The 17073-nt window shown below is 37.3% G+C and overlaps 1 protein-coding gene across 1 annotated transcript in view; it reads right to left on the reverse strand.

The window, feature by feature from the left end:
• MSH3 (mutS homolog 3) overlaps positions 1-17073 on the reverse strand; it is a 112062-nt gene that overhangs the window by 49942 nt on the left and 45047 nt on the right. The window contains exons 11-13 of the mRNA XM_086480036.1: positions 13529-13613; positions 12838-12947; positions 1514-1646 (exon numbers count right to left, since the gene is read on the reverse strand). Coding sequence (XP_086336162.1) covers positions 1514-1646; positions 12838-12947; positions 13529-13613 — 328 coding nt within the window. The remainder of the gene's footprint in view (positions 1-1513; positions 1647-12837; positions 12948-13528; positions 13614-17073) is intronic.

The following is a 17073-nucleotide window of genomic DNA, read 5'->3' on the forward strand; positions in this document are numbered from 1 at the left end:
ACCAGTTACTCCATGTTCCTGAATATGTATCTGCTTTGTAAGGACCTTTCTTCAGGCTCTATATTCATTGTCTGTCTAAACTGCAGAATTTGTTTCCTGGAGTCCGCTTTTGATTCTTTATTCAAAACAGACCTTGTCTTTCAGTGACACTGTCATCTCCTCAAAGTCCTAGAGATCTTCAGTGATGACTCAGTCCTTTGGGTACTTTCCACAGTGTTCTGCAATAGATGACAAACTAGATTTTCGCCAAGGGAAGCTAACTCAAAGGAAAAGCGTATGCTTGGAGCTTTCCCTCCCTCATTTGCCCTTCTTAAGGATTCTGCTGGAGCACTTCTCTCCTGCAACTTCTTTCAACATCTGATTCACTAAACACATATCGTCACAATACAGTGGCTGTTGTTAAGACAAGCTACCTTGCCACCTCATTCCAAAAATCACACGAAAATCCATAGTCCACCTAAATGACAGCTTTAAAGCTGAGAAGGGTAAACAATCCTCCAACCTGAAGAAACAGACACAGACTAGTAAAAAAAAATAAAAATAAAAATAAAATCACACATCACGACCTGAAATGAGTTAAACCATTAAAAAGTAAATTAATCTAATTCCTGGACAGTTGTTTTGAAAAAAAAAAAAAGTATCATGTGGATACAGTACATTTTAGAGGATGGGGAAGTTGGTGCCCACTCTCTCCTCTCATAATCTTCATTATGGCTGGACGTCTGTATCCATTCACTGAAATATGCAAGTCTTTCCACGTGCCTAACGCTGCAACACGTTAGGGCTCTAAAAATTACACAAGAACTGAGTTTCAGATTTTCAGAGAGGAAACCTTTGTGCTGTACCATCCAAAGAAATTACAACTTCACTCTCCTACCCACCTATTCCTTTATCTAAAACAAACTGTCAAAATCTCTAAATATAACAGTGAAATAAAAGAACATGAAGTACTTCACAGGTGCTATTAGCACATTAATCTGCTTCAACTAAGAATTGTCAGTGTCTCATTACAAGTAATTCTTATTAAAATGTACAAGTGAGATTCAAATTACAGAATTTATAAACAAATTAACATTCATTTGAAAACAGCTAACTACAGCCAAGTGGTTTCACTCACAAATGTGATTTTAGACAAGTACACAGAGTGCAATGCTTTGTTTTAAAGGGAAATAATTTACAGCACAAGGACCTATAGCACCATCTCATCTCACTAAATCCAGCCGCTAAGTCATGAGTACCATAGACGTTTTTCCTGTTAGCATTAGTAATACAATGTGTGTATTCTAGAATCCTAGTCCTGCATTTCTTCTATCAGCGTATCACTGATAACAAATAAAATAAGATTCTACCATAAGGCAAAAATAACTTTTATAAACTTGCATCCCTTTATTGTCTCAGCCTGTCTTGCTAAGAAGAAAACATTTTTAAATGAACACGCAAAAACTACAAAAGTACATTAAGACAGAATGGCGCCATTTAAAAAAATAATAAATTAGGGTAATTATGGGTATACCTTTTTGTGAAAAACACTGCAGAGGCCTCTCTCTATATCTGGCAGCTTACAAAGAAGATTTTGAATCTGACCAAACACACTGGATTCTGACAGCAGAATTTCAGACACAGCATCAAGCCGGGCATTTATTTCACTGTAAAAGAATAATCATAAGATCAATAAATAAAACTTCTGTTTCTCTGAGGGGAAGGCATATACCTAGTGAACTTTTTCCTTTGGTTTGTTTTAGTTTTGAGGTTTGGATTTTTTTTAAACTTTGCCTCAGGCCACATTCTCATTAATAGGTAAGCAGAAGAATTAAGAAATGCAGAGAAACTCAGACTTTCATTCAAGATACAAGCAAGATCCTGGATGTAAGCTCATTATCCCCCTCTATGCTCAAAACAGCCAAATATACACTTCAGTGCCCATGTCTACATGTTCTTCTAGTGGTACATAATAATATGAGCAACACTGAATCCTGAATATCCAACATACATTTGCAGACAAGTACCTGGGGGGGGGTGGGGGGTGGGGGGTGTTGTGTTACTTTTGAACTCTATGTACCATACTTTAACAGGGTATAGATATTGTTTACCATTTTGCCCCTCTACTTTTGATCCAGAACAGCAATTGGTTATTACATGAATCACAACTATGTCAGGGTTTTAGCTTTTTTTTTTTTCCAAAACCTGAAACGTTAATCTCTGTATTTCAGAACTAAAGTCAATCAATGAGGAAACACTTTTATGTGAAGAAACAATTCTATAGTTCTTTGCATCTCTCTTACAATCATATTCTTACAACCACTGTCAGAGAAGAGCTTTAAAATGGACAACATACTGTCAAGGTTCGCCTTGATCTACACTGCTGCTAATGGCACAGCTACAACTTCATATATCCATGAACCGGCTGTAGATTGCAGAGCTAAGGTAAGCTCCATTCTGCTTTTAGTGCAACCAATGCCTCAATGGTGCTTTCTAGAAAAAGACTGAGATTATCAAAACATACAGCTTAGAAATTTTATCTTCGGGAGCTACTGAAGCAAAGCACCGTCAGTACATGCAGCCCAAAGGAAACAGCGAAAGGTAGCTAATCCACTGTAAAACAGCAGTGAAAGAGATATGTCAAAGCTGAACAGCACAGTTCCTCTGAATGTAGCTTTCCCATGTTCAGGCTTTATCTCTGAAGTAACTGTGTGCACTACAAAATAGAGTCAACTAGGTGAAAGCTGTGCTAAGATTTACTGAGGTTTCACAACAAAAAACACCTGTTCCAGATCATATGCTCCCCAGAGTCCCCTATCAAAGTGCCGCTGGGTACGTTCTGGGGTACCAACGTGCTGGAAGGCTATAGCTGGCATTCAGAAAGCTTCTGGCAAGTAAGGCTGAATCTGAACGATACTGTTCCAAGAAACATTAAAAATCCTCAAGACATCCTAGTGAGTATTTTAAAATCCTTGTTTTCTCCCAGTATGACAGCTAAGCCTTACCACAACATTCTCCTCCTGAAATAAGTAAGTTCAAAAATCTCCATGCTGCTATGTGTCTGTCCATCCAGCCTTGCAGGTTAAGAAGAAAGCAGTCTTTTATACCAACACTTTGTACGCCAGCCAAGTCTGTGCAAGGCAAACATAGCCCAGCCCACATCTGTTCTCATGGGCCAGTGACATGCTTAGAGCTCAGCCAGCACAGAGGAATAAAAAGGATGCAATCAAAATGTAAGATTTCAGGGAAGACTGCCTGTCTTGCCCATGGTTTTTATCACAGAACTGCCACACAACTTGCCACTGTAGCTGCTAACAAATACCATCCGTGAGAAAATCAACATTAGGCAGCTCCACAGGTTGCAGACGTTACAACAGACAGGCAGTCAGAGGCCTCTGGCCCTGAAGGCAGCTAACTCTGAAAGTCCTTGAAATTGTCTTACACCACGTACAAAAGGGAGAACATCATGACTGGATGTGCACTCAGATACACAGAAATCTAACAGCATTTAAGTGCCAGGATTTTTTCAGTGCCATATTGTTTTATACTACAACAGTAAACCCATCTCCTCATCTGTCACAAATGACACATATTCATTCCCAAAGCAGCCTTGCTGTACAACGCCAGGATTTGCACCTGCCAGCATCTACCTGGAGTGCAGGTAGATGCACTCCTCCACAGCCACCGTACGAACTGGGGACAGACTCTCTGCTATTTTCTTGACTCCAGGCACCTTGGGAACACTCTCTGAACTGGACAGCAGACTCTCTGATCACACCGCATCACCCAAAATATTCCACTGTCCTCAAGACTGCTTTTTCCCAGCCCTGAGAAAAGCAGAAATGTTAGACTTAGAAGGCTCTACTTAGCAGCCCTGTGCAGGTCACAAGAATACCTTCTTCCTCACCACTGTTCCACTCCTCCAGGAATGCCAAATGCACAACATTAAACATCTCTCCCATTCCCCTGGGCAGCCAGGCAACCTGTAAGCGAAAGCAGCAGACAGCAGCTACGGCCAATGCAATAGACCTATAGCAGCTTTTTTCAGCACAGAACACATCCGAGCTTTAAATCCAATCCTTAAGAGCCACAATCATGTATCTGGTGTAGACTGGCAGGGTTACTAAAAGTTATGCAACCAAATAATCAAAGAGCAAGCTGTTAGCATCCACACAGTATATTCAAGATAGCAGAGATTTAAGCTTTGTACATCAATTAGTGAGGTGCTCTAAACTACAGCTGGATAACAGAAAGGAAATTGAGAGGTGTTGGTATCAGTGACAAAGTAATAAAATACGCCGAGTACGCAGCTTTGAAGCTACCACACTATTACACTGAAATTCTGAAAGGTCAGTATCATCAGCCACAATTACATTTTCATGGAGAATTATTAAAATTCACAGTACTCGAGACCCTGGAACACTCCTCTATCATGAAGGAGTACTGAACTGGCAAGTTATAAACACATGTACCTTAAAAAAAAAAAAATCTGTGTTTTTATTATAAAAAGCATGTGTAAGCATCAGAATTCTGTTCCAGAACACTCACTTAATTTAAACAGCATGATTATATCTATGTGGCGAATTCAAAACATACAGTAATATGTAAAATAGATGCAGATATTAAAAAAACCCTCCTCCCTTCAAAGCTTAATCTGCACTTTAATCATCCTCACATATGGCTATGTTAGTGTAGCTCCAGTAATCTAAAACTAAGCATCTATACTCTTTTTCTGCTTTAATCCTACAACTAAGAAAGGGTCAGGAAAACGGCATCCAGTATCAAATGACCCATTTTTTCCACCTGTAAACAAAACATAGTGGGATTCCTACTTCAAAAGCCACTACAGTGAAGAATTATGTAAAATTCCATGTGTATGAGGAAGAAAGGACAGGGAAGAGATATGATAAAAACAGTCAGATGATGAACTTCAAAGTATGCTTTTAAACCAAAAATATTTATACTTGTACTAATAAACATTCTGTTGAGTACCAATGTATTATACTGACCAGTTGTTAAACCACCTCAAAAGAAATTTGTTCTGCATTACAGTTATTCAGAATATTTGATGTGCAGACTGGGTTTTCTAACCTCTACACGATCTGGAAAAAAATTCCACCACTAGAAAATTTGAATCTAACATTATAAAAAGAAACTCAACAGCTTACGCTAAGAAATTGTCTCACATTATATAAACTGGCTATTACTTCATTCCCTATTTAGGTGCAATATTAGCCTATTCTTTCCCATCTGCATAAACCACATCAGCAATCTGAGCTCTAACCAATTTTCCAAACAATCTTCTCTGAAATAATGTAACTTAAGTCAGTAGACTAAAAGCAATACATTTACTTCTGCCATACTCTCCATCTAAGAATAGCATCATTAATACAACAGTAAAATCACGTTGCAAAGTATTTAAACATAACAAAATCTAACTGCAGAATGTTTTATTCTAGTAATTTAAAAGAACTACATAAAATTAAATCATGAGATAGTCTCCTGTATTATTCTGCTGCCAGATATGTGAACAATACAGAAAATCAGCAAATACAAAAATATTTGAATCCTGAACTAAAAATTATTTTGACAAAGAAGAATGCTGCAGATATTAATGCACTCACTGAATTAACATCTGAACATTTTAACAATCTGAACAGGATTGCTGGTTGCTAGTGTGCTAAAAGATCTGCTGATCTCTCACACACTGAAGCAACCTAACACTTTTAGATCTGATAATGTATCTTTACTTTTAAAGCAGAGTGAAATTGATATCATAACTGCTACATAGAACCACAGAAAATTTTCAGTCATATTAAGTTTTATTTTTACACATACTAAATAAACACAAATTTATCAGAAGTCTCTTAGCTTAATCTCTTAACTCAGAATAAACGCACAAAGTATGAGTTTATTCATCATGGTAAGGACACAGCTCAAGCACAGTGAATGTATAAAATTGAAATTCATTTTTTAAAATCTGTTTAGAGACCACAGTGATAGGTAAAAACACCAGTCACAAGAATTCAATACCTGAAAAAATACAATAAAGAGTATGAAACAACAAACACTGCTTTCCATGAACTATATTACCTTCATATAAGCCTAGAAGCCTCCTGCCCAACTACACCATTTCGAAGAAAGAAAATCTATTTCTTAAACACTAGGAAAATGCAAGATATATGTAGGTATCAATTGTGCCTGATGAATTCCCTGAATTCCAAAGTCCTGGAAGCTGGGAGCATTCTCTGGGGAGGTAACATTATCCAATTGCCATGTTCTCATACTCTCCTCTAACACTGGCTGCTTTCAAACACAGGACTAGGTGAAGGCTATTCTGACTTCTATTGCTTTATATTTTGTCACACACATTCTGCTTTTTTCTTGACCTTCCTTCAGAATACAGTTTACAAACATTTTACGAGTTGATTAAGTTAAAGACTATGTTAAATAGAACAGAGTGTTTTCTGCTGCAGATCACTCTCTTTCATAACAAGCAATTAATGCCATCAAATCCCAAAGCCATGCTAGAATTACCACCATGCAATCAATAAATTGCATATGTCTTTTTAAAGAACAAGCAAACAAAAACCAGTCTATCACTGGCTTTTTTACTTCAGTAGCTAAGTTAGAATCTGGCTAACTTTATGATATATATCTGGAATTGTTAAATTGTGCTGTGACCGCTGCAATTGTATGCATTATCAACAATGAAAAACTACAAACAAGGCTAATTATATCATAATTACCACAAGGAAATTTAAGTGAAACCTAAAAAAATTTAACACTCTTCTGGATCTGTTAACTTGTTTTTCTATATACAGGGGAAACAGAGTAATTTTCTCTCAAAACTCTCAGTGTCTCATACCCCTCCAGAGAGGTCCAACGTTCCCCTAAATAAACATGCAGCCATGAGAAAACAATATTCCCGAATGGATCTCAAATACTTAACAGCAATATACAAGTACTATAAACTTTGTCTTTCACATCTGTTAAAAGAATGCATAAAATATGCAAAGGGTAATCAAACACTTTTATGTTCACACACAATATATTTCAGCTATTTGTATAAAAAAGGGAACTGTCAGCTACTTTAGCCAACATGAATGAACGCCTGATTACTACATTTATAAGGAGTTAGACACAGCATTCAATGGCACCAAAACACAGCTAACAAAAAATGAATGAATACATGTGATGATACTGCAATCTTTTTCTATACTACAACAATTTTGAGATCTCAGGCATATGCTGTAACCTTCATTTGTGCATTTTATATTGGTACTGATGCTATAAAATCTTTATTCTTAGGAAGAAGAAGTAGCCCATCAAATTCTGCTGTAGGATGGATGGATTTTGTTTCTAAACCACTGCTGCAAAAGAAGATTCTAGTCCTGCTCTGGATGGTGATGGTATCAAATGGCAATCAGTTTAACTCTGAATTAAGATGAATTTAAGATGGATAGTTTGGTTTACTGCCCAGACATCTTAATTATAGGAACAAGGACAAAGTCAAACTTCAAAGACTTTCCTTTAGGACTGCACTTTGTGTGTAGAAGTACACATAAACCAGCACTCAATACATTCAAAATGAGAGGATTTAGAAAGCTATTTTTATATTACGAAAGACATGTTGTTGCCAACCTCACTATAAAGGGACCCCCTTTTTCCTCAGTTCTACAGTACATACCCTTCAAATAAAAGTCATGTTGCATTAATAACACCAATTTACAACTCTTTCTCTTCTTCAGTGGTAGATAACGAACGGTTTGCAGTTCTGAATTTGCTAAAGCTATGGCCGTTCTACGGTCCTGCAGGCAAAGTATATTCAGACTAATAGTAATTATTAATACTATCCTACAAGACTTCAATTCAGCCTCCATAAAAGCATTATCTTATCCAGAATGGGACAAAACAGATCACAGAAAAAAAAAATGGAAATCCTATTTTTGAGGAGTAATTAAAAATTCAGTTTCTCTAGCCTGCACAGCAAAGGTTAAAATGGGTTTTTTTGGCAACTCTCCAAATACACATAATTTTTCTCCTTCCTTGGGAGCTAAACATCAGCTTTAACTAGAAAAAGATCAAATGAGTATAAATTGACTACAAATAAATGCAGGCAAGAAACTACACAGAGCGTTCCAACCATTCAAGTATGATATTCACTTCTGGCAAACAGTGTCCCTTGGAGACAAGAACATGAACCACAACATAGTAAAGCTGAAATACATCAACAGGTTGGAGTGAATCTAAGGCCAAAAAGGTGAGCTCATCCTAACAAGGCCTTAAGTGTTTGATTTGCTGATACCCTTTGCGGTACCCAAAAAGAGGCTTCGTCCTCCTTTGTATTCGATGTGGTCTGGAATACTTTTTAACTAATTAATTCCATGCTTCCTAACTTCTACTAATGGTCTGGAAGAATTAAGAGAGAACTCTCTGTCCCCAACCTTTTTCCACCACCCTGCCACCAGAGATACCAGCTGGGTGCTGGTCACAGCAGCGCACTGGGACCACTGAGAAGACTTGTGCTGACTATGCCTTGCCGTCTGCTCAGGGTCTGCACAGAAAGCAGAGAGATGGACTTTGGGCCTCCAGGTGGGGTGGGCATTGTGCACTTTTATCTCACAAGTTCTCTGTTATGGCACAGGTCGAAGACATCAATGAAACCTTTGAACACCATTCTTTTCCTATGGCACACTTATGTTAGGGGCTTAACTTTTTGCTCTACGTTTATACCAGTATACTGAGTGTATTCTGTGGCTTGCAGGTACACCAGAACTGACACGTGTTAATCCAAAACATAGACATGCGTCAGCAAGGGGTTTGTTTTTTTTCCTGTGTCAATGCAGGCTGACAAAGTCTATTCAACCCAAAGCCTCAAGCAAGCTTTCTGGGCTGGAAGATGCATGACTCCTGAATGTTTAGGGCATTCTTCTCTCCATAATCTTACCATTAACCTCATTACATTAGCTTCTCTACATCATAGAAAACATACTAAAAAACTAAGAGTCAACAAATTATTAAAGAAATACAGTTTAGGTACTCATGGATCACTCAGTCCATTTAAGCTACTTCAAACCATGAACACTCTCAAAAAACCAGCAGGTATCACCCCAAAGGGAGAGAGCACTGTGCAAACTAATATGCTCATGTCACACACACAACGAACCTCACTTCCAGTTATCCACCCCCCACATGTAAGCTTTTAAAATATTGCACTAGATACTCTTCTAACTCAAACTAAGCACTTTTCCAACAAATGCAAACACAGGCGTTTTCCAGATTATCTTCCACTTAGATAGCAACATCTCCACCTTCTTCCTCGCTACAGTACTAGAAATGACACTTCATGATGTCCACCCACTGATATTTAAAATATATTCTACCTCTCCAGGAATAGACTAAGGGAAAATAAATAATCTCTCTTATGCAATGCTTTCTATACACACAGGCCACAGTTCTCTGCATCGGAATGGACTTCTACACATATTCCCCTACAGTGGCTATGAATTGGTCAGTATAATATATCCATCATTTAACTCAAGTTCTACTTCAAGCACCTAGTCACAGCTTTATTAGCATTACAGCCTGATCTAATATGGAAATAATAAACCTCCATATAATTGTGCTACTCATTTGCCTTTTTCAGTTTTGAGCTCTTTGTTCAGTTCCAGCCAACCTTGACAAGGTAGAGGAGGGTGTTTGTTTGATCTCAAGGAAACAAACTTCCCACAAACTGTGCAAGAATCAACAGCTGAGCGAGCCACAGACACAAATTAATACTCAATGAGGAAAAGGATGCAGTATTTGTTCCACGGTTGTCTATTCTGTTTGGACTCCAGACTGGGCAAGCAGCATCACTATAGCTCGGAGCCAGTCATAACACTTAGGCAACAGGAAAGGCAGACGCAAATATGACAGACACATTTTGCAGAGATGAGGCTTCAGTGGTAGGGCAACAACTTGTTTGAACTGTCTTTTATACCACCACCATAGGACAACATATCCATAATATTCAACAGCAAAACAAGAAAGATGCAAACCAGACCCAGGTTTGCTTAACCAGGCCTATGTTCTTCCTGTAGCTAGTGAAAAAGCAATGACTGTTTCACATCGACTCCAGAGGTTCTGAGATTAATTTTGCATTAGGAAAGAAATTATTTTTAAATGCTGCACACATACAAAGACACAAAGAGCACACTGTTATAACACTGTATCCTGAGACCAGTCCTTAGCCCTTCAATGCTGAGTATGATAATACACAACTCTACTCCTCCTGATGAAACTCCATTGCCCAACAGCACATTTCATTCAGTCAAAAACGTTCCAACCAACTCAGCTTTCTATTTCCTTCTCTTTCTGCTCCCTTTACAGAAGTTAGGTGAGGAAGGTACTGGATGGAACTTACATTATATGCAAGGCAAGATAACAGTTCCATCATCTCCCAGATTCCTCCTAAAAAGCTCCAAACCCCAATGACTCATTCATTCTTATCTCATCATCTTCGTATACCTAGGTGAATAAGTGAGGACATCACACCTTCCTTGGTTAAGCTTTCTTTTTCTTTCTTTCTTTTTTAAATCGCACATATCTTATGCTTAAAAGCTTTTCTTGAAAGTCTCTAAATGTATTACATCACCAATGACCTAATGGATATCTTCAAGTTTGTCCAAATGAGCTGTCTGTACACAGTCTACCTTTATTCAACCTACTGTATGGTTTTTACTCTGGAAATTTAGTCACCACCCCAAGTGATTTTTCAACCATAAGGCATAAAGCAGTAATTACACCCTCTCACTTTTTGATACACCAAGGGAAATACAGCTACCCACTGACTGGAAAAGACGCAGTACAGAAATCTTACTTCCTCTGAAAATGTCACTCCAGGAGGCACAGGTGAATTACAATTATAGAATGTTCTCTAAGTGCATTTGTGTGCATTACTGGAAACAATACTGCCTAATATCTGATGCACTAAGTACATGAAATTACAACTTGAAGTCAGAAATGGAGAAGTACACAGAAACAAAATAGCTTTTTTAGCTTCAACTGAGGAGTACTGTCATCTCCAACCACAGAACTTCCTCCCATACTGAGAAAGAGGGCTGAAAAAGGGAAGTATCAATCTCTAGAAGAGCATAGAGCAGAGAAGAAAGAGAAGAAACCAAAACTGCAAACTGGTAACGCTGGTTCTGCACTGTGACAAGGCAGAATTTAAACTAGATCTACCAGTTAAGAAAGAAGGCCTGAAGTACCCAGGCAAGCAGTTTTCTATCTTCTGTGTCCGGGAAAAAAATCTTGCCTATTTTACTGTTGAATGGTATGTCACCTGCCGCATCACATATGTGATCACTTGGAAGCAAAATGGTTAGGGGCACTCCTTTTCAGGTCCCCATCCTCAGTGCTGCCACCATACCAGACCACAGTCTGTGCTCTGGCTCCCCCCGCTGACAACTTTAAAAACACTTCCCAAAACGTCGTAAGGTGCCTCAAGGGCAAGAAATAAACTAATTTATTTCAATTTATTCCTGTGAAGTGGCCTAGAAATTCTACCTATATGCTTTTAAGGTGAACACCAGACACATAATCAACTTCCATAAAGTCTAATACTATTTAGGATGGTTCATCAAAAGCCTTTTTGAAGTGGGTAAGATCTATAAAAGCTATTATCAGAATCAAAAAAGGCATACTGAAATCAACCAATTAAATCCCTGTCAGCAACTGAAGCATGAAACAGTCTAACCAGTATGGCTCCTACAAATGTAAAAGGTTTCTAATATTCCAAATTAACAAAATAGGAGGGAAAAAAAGTTATGTGCTTTTCTTCCACTACTGAGAAAAGATCCTTACAAGAAGGCTAACAGGAAAATTAAACAGTGATGCTTCAGAAGTATAGTGCTTCAACATATTAAATTTGGTCAAGGGAAAAAAAAAAAAAATTCTGTAGAAATATTTGTAAATTACCAACAACAGCAAGATGCTAAAACATAGGTATACCTCACCATTTAAAACAGTTAAAAATTAATATAAAGTGAAACTTTAATATCTTTACAAAAGTAAAAGAGGTAAAATTATCTTCAATAACCAAACTAAGAGGATATTCTGTGTGCTATAGCTGAAGTGAACAAAGCAACAACTGAGTAAACTCTATGTTGACAATGCTCAGAGAATGCAGTTTCAAGGAACAGATTCAAAAACTTAAAATGCAGGCAACACATATTACATGGACTCAATACTTTTATTTATTACCTATCAAGTAAAACACTCCAATAAAGTCTGCAAAGAGAAATCAGAAAAGATGGGAGTCTGTTTCAAGACAGAGACAAGTAAAACCAAGCATAATAGTATTACAAAAGAAAGCATTTCTAAAGCATTAATAAATAAAGCATAGCTCAAAATACAGGAGTGATCAATCAACCATCACATTTCAGAACTAATAAAATGCAATACATTGTACATAGGGATAATGGAAACATCTACATTAAATTGAATACATTAAGGATGCAAATATTTGTGAAGACAGACAGACATCAAACATTAATTGGCAAGTTTAGGAATAAAACATCCTCACGATTGTCTGAAAAAGGATACTGAATTAGAATGGCACCCAATCTGAATTCTGCACAGGAGTTTATAATTTGCTCCAAACTTACTACTCTGAACTACTTAGATGTTCTGTGCCCAAACAGAGCAGTCTAACTTTTGAACCTATGCATAACATCCGCATCTTCTATCATATAATTTCCCATGTAAACTCTACTATGGATCTTGGGTCTTCAGGAAAAATAAATACATTGGGCATACTCAACATCATAACTATAAAATACACATTTAGCCCAAGATAAAGAACTATCTCACCTGGATTTCATGAGGGGCTGGGTTACCCATTTCTTCAATCTTCGACGTCCAAAGGAAGTTTTAGTATGATCCAAGACCCAGAATAGGCTTCCTTTTGTTTTCATATCAGTCTAAAATAATAAAAATAGCATAATTACTTTTAACTGAACAACCAATGATGTAGTGAAAGTATCTTCACCACACTACTTAAACGTTCTACTTAGGCTTTAAGATGTAGAATTGCATTCCATTTACTGATCTTGTTCACCAACGATGCCTTACATAAAGTACCTCCAACAGTCATAAGATATGTAAGTATGTTTTTCCTTTAGCGAGAAAATCTTTTTAGAAAATGACTGGAATAAATTAAAGCAGTTAAATAAAGTCTGTGCAGAAGCACAGAAGAAAAAACAGTCCTATCACCTGACTGCAGTTGTTCAAGAATTCCAGCTCTGAAAAGTTCTCTGCTAATCGAAGTGCACTAAGATTTCTAACTCACAGTAAAAATCCAGCACAGATTAACTTTCATTTATGTCTCTGAAAATGTAATCCCCCTTCAGTTTGATCCCATTTAAAGTATTTCAAACTTCTGGGTGAGATCTGCAAACTAACTTAACTAACTTCACAGGAACAGTATGTCAAACAGATAAATCTCAGCATTTCTTTAAAAAAACGCCAAAAAAACCAAAAACCAAACCACATTTATTCTTACCTGATTCTGTAAAATTTCAAGATTTTTCATTGTTGTCCCATTAACTGTCATATATTCAGTTTCACTTGACAAGCGTTTGAAATTGCTGGGGAGAGGAATTTCATACGTTATATTTTAAATTTGGGCACAGATGTAATGGTGAAACGCTGTCAAGTTTCTTACAGTAGAGAATTCATCAGTTACACAAAACTTAAAAAAATCAAGTAAGAAATTAAAATTATTCAAATAAATAAAAGAACTGAACACTAATGAACTTCTTTTAATTTACTTCTTGGGAAAACACCATTTATGACTCACTTCCCAGTTTCCCACAACAACTGACAAAGCTCAGAATAAAATCCAGCTCTCCTGTTATCTAATCCTGATCCACTAAATGGTTAAGGAAGTACCCCTTCTTCAGTCTATGATGAAGTTGAAAAAGTATGTGCTTTTGTTAGTGTTCAGTTACGATCACTGTAGGATTAGGATGAGGGATACGACTAAGGATTAATTCTTGAAGAGTGAACAGATTCTAACACAACTCACCATCAAAATAGCATATCGAAATACTTATTTTTTACTACTACTATAAATTTAAACAGGATGTTAGTGCAATTATTTAGGAAAATAAAAGTAGGGTATATATAAACTATTTGATTTTATTTTTAATATGAAATAACCATGACCAAAATTACTTGACTTTTTGACACTGCCTAACAGAACTGGATGAGACCAACCCAAAGGTTGTGTCAGTTTAGAATCAACGTTAATAAAATAACCGTATTAGATGTGTAATCATATCAGACATGAAAATAATTTCAGTCTCAGACATATACATGTGGTAGTTGGGACCATGAAGTGAAACGCAGGATCCTTACTAAATGCTTCTGACAAATCAAGTCATGATTGTCTAGGTTAATCATACTGCTGACTGCCCTTTGCACAAAATCTAGGACACTCTTAGACTAAACAGAATGACTTGCTGGGTAGGATTTAAAACTGCTTTCTTGACTTTTAACAAAATTTTTTTCAGTGCATTCAATTTTAAACTCTCTGAGGGAACACTCAAATGCTCAAACTTTTCTGTTAGGCATACACAGCTGCATTATTGCTGTATTAAAACTTACAGAAACATGAAATATTCAGAGACTAATGTTAGACATTTATGTTGTATGCAGGTGTTTGGGCTTGTTAGCAAATTTGTTCCTAAATAACGGTCAAATTATAAGTATTTTCCACAGAACTAAAAAAAAACAAAAAGTAGATTCAACTGAGTGCCCTCGAGAAGTTCAGTGATTAGAAGTACAGCCAACTCAGAACTGTACCCACAGTCATAGTGATTCTACTCTGGTGTGCTATCCCAGCAACCAACAAGGATGACCAGCAAAACAAAACTTTGGAGACAAAAGCAGAAGCACTTTCCAAAGTACACAACATTATAAGCAACAGAACAACACTTCCTTTTATTATCTTCAGTCACAACTGCTGATGCTGGCAAAAAATAACAGGAACTGTTTCTGCTTGGCTCCCAGTCTCTATGCTCAACTCAAATCCTACCTACTCTTCCAAAAGCACCTCTTCTGCATCTAGGACTTACCTAAACTGCAGTTTCCCCATTTGCTGCATTTCAATTTGCCACTACACAAGCCTGTGATCTCTTAAACCCAGCTGGGTAAGAATCATGCCTTTCCATCTCTTCCCGAAAGAGAAAAGGACGCTTTTGGCTGTTTCTAGCAACACTTAATCACCCACATGTGAGTTTCAAGATTATCAGTTTACTGGTTCTAGTGTTTCCCCACTTCAGCTGCCTTCAGAGCACTCAACAGGGCGTATTCTGTTTACAGCAAGCTTCAGTACTATTTAAAGACAAGTAACTCTGCTCCACTGCAGAGCATGTTTACTATTCTTTCGGAATCAGATACGCTAAAGTTTTTCTCACAGCATAAATTATGTGTTTTTTGTATTATTCAAGTGTTTGCTTTATCTGAGTTACTCCATCCTGCTATTAACCCTGATAATTGTGAGCTTAGAGTATATGAGTAATAGCCAAGATCAAGTGCAGTATATACCCAACCAACAATTCCAGATGTCACAGCACAGAACATGTTTTGTTTCCACCCCCTCATCTTCCTTCAGCTTGGGATCAGAAATTGACAAAAACGTGAACTAAGACAGACTCTTTGTAGGGCATTGAGGGACCAAATGGCATAAGAAGGTGGTTGTAAACAAGTATTAAGTTATGTCTGGTTTTGCAGCAAGGGTGTCAAAACGCTCCTTGTGAGAAATTCTAACGTGCTGCTATCAGCCATGTCCTGCATCAGTAAAAAAGACCCTTCAAAATCACTTCAACTGCATCACAATGCCGTAATTCCTTCTGTAGGTGACACTGTGACCTGAGTTTCAAAGAACAGACTTGAAACTGTGTTAAGTAGCTAAACAGCACAAAAACACAAGCAACGGAAATAGATGGCCAGTCCATTATTGAGGATCACGCCATTTAGACTGAGAAAAACAAAAAGAAGAAACAAAAAGAAACACAAGCTTCTAGGAAGGTTTAGGAAATTTTTGAGGAATACTCATGAGAAAGAGGTTCCTACTCATAAAATGACTTTTCAGAGTAGAACCAGAGTAGAACTTGATGATGAGCTTTAAAGGGTTATGGTTGCTTTAGAACAGTAAACAACATCCTCAGACTTCGATTCTAATGTGTTACCTGTGAGATTCGAACTTTTGGGTCATTCTGCCTCCTGAGAAGCTTGCAGTGAAAGGCACTTTTTATACTTCATTCATTATTCTCTCCACAGGAGATATTCTATATAATTTTGTACTCAGTAACTTAGCCTAAGTGAATACACGTTATTCAGATCAGTAGTCTTCAACTACTTCAATTTTGCAAATCTGTAAAAACTTTTCAGCGAAGCTGCAAGGCACTCTATTGAAAGCCTACTAAGCAGCAGATTTTCTTTGCTCAATTACCTTTTACAGACCTCTAGAGTCCATGTCTTTGAGATTTCTAAGGATGAATAAACAACAGAACAAACCTATATATTTAGACAAGAGTTGCAGGAATCCCTATTCAGCTTTGAGGATTAAAACCAAATCTATTTCTCAGAAGCATTAGCTTTCTTTAGCTATGTTTTGTATTTAATTAACCAGTTGTAAATTCATCAGTGAATACTGCCACAGGACTAGAACTTCTGATCTCGATAGGAGTCCAGAAACTTCCAGCTAAACCAGTAAAAAAATCAAAAACACACACACAACAAAACAAAACTGAGAAAAACAAACCAAAGGACAAGAACAGAAATGAGAGGATCTGGGAAGGAGTGAGACAAACAAAAATAACCTCCCTCATTTTTATCTTGAATTAATCTTCTTTTTCTCCACTGAACTCACCCCAAGGAGTGGGCCTGCAGCCTTGTTCTACTCAGATGTCTGTACTCTGTCAACCTGCTTTCCTTGCACACAGCCTCAGCACTTCTTCAAGCTCCAAATGTCCAGAATGCAAGAAGTCTCACCTTGTGCCTTTCTTCTGTGGTCCCAAGAGAGATGGCAAATCCTTTGCT

Source organism: Leptosomus discolor, chromosome Z (genome assembly GCF_034619465.1).
Source record: "Leptosomus discolor isolate bLepDis1 chromosome Z, bLepDis1.hap2, whole genome shotgun sequence".
Lineage (NCBI taxonomy): Eukaryota > Metazoa > Chordata > Aves > Leptosomiformes > Leptosomidae > Leptosomus > Leptosomus discolor.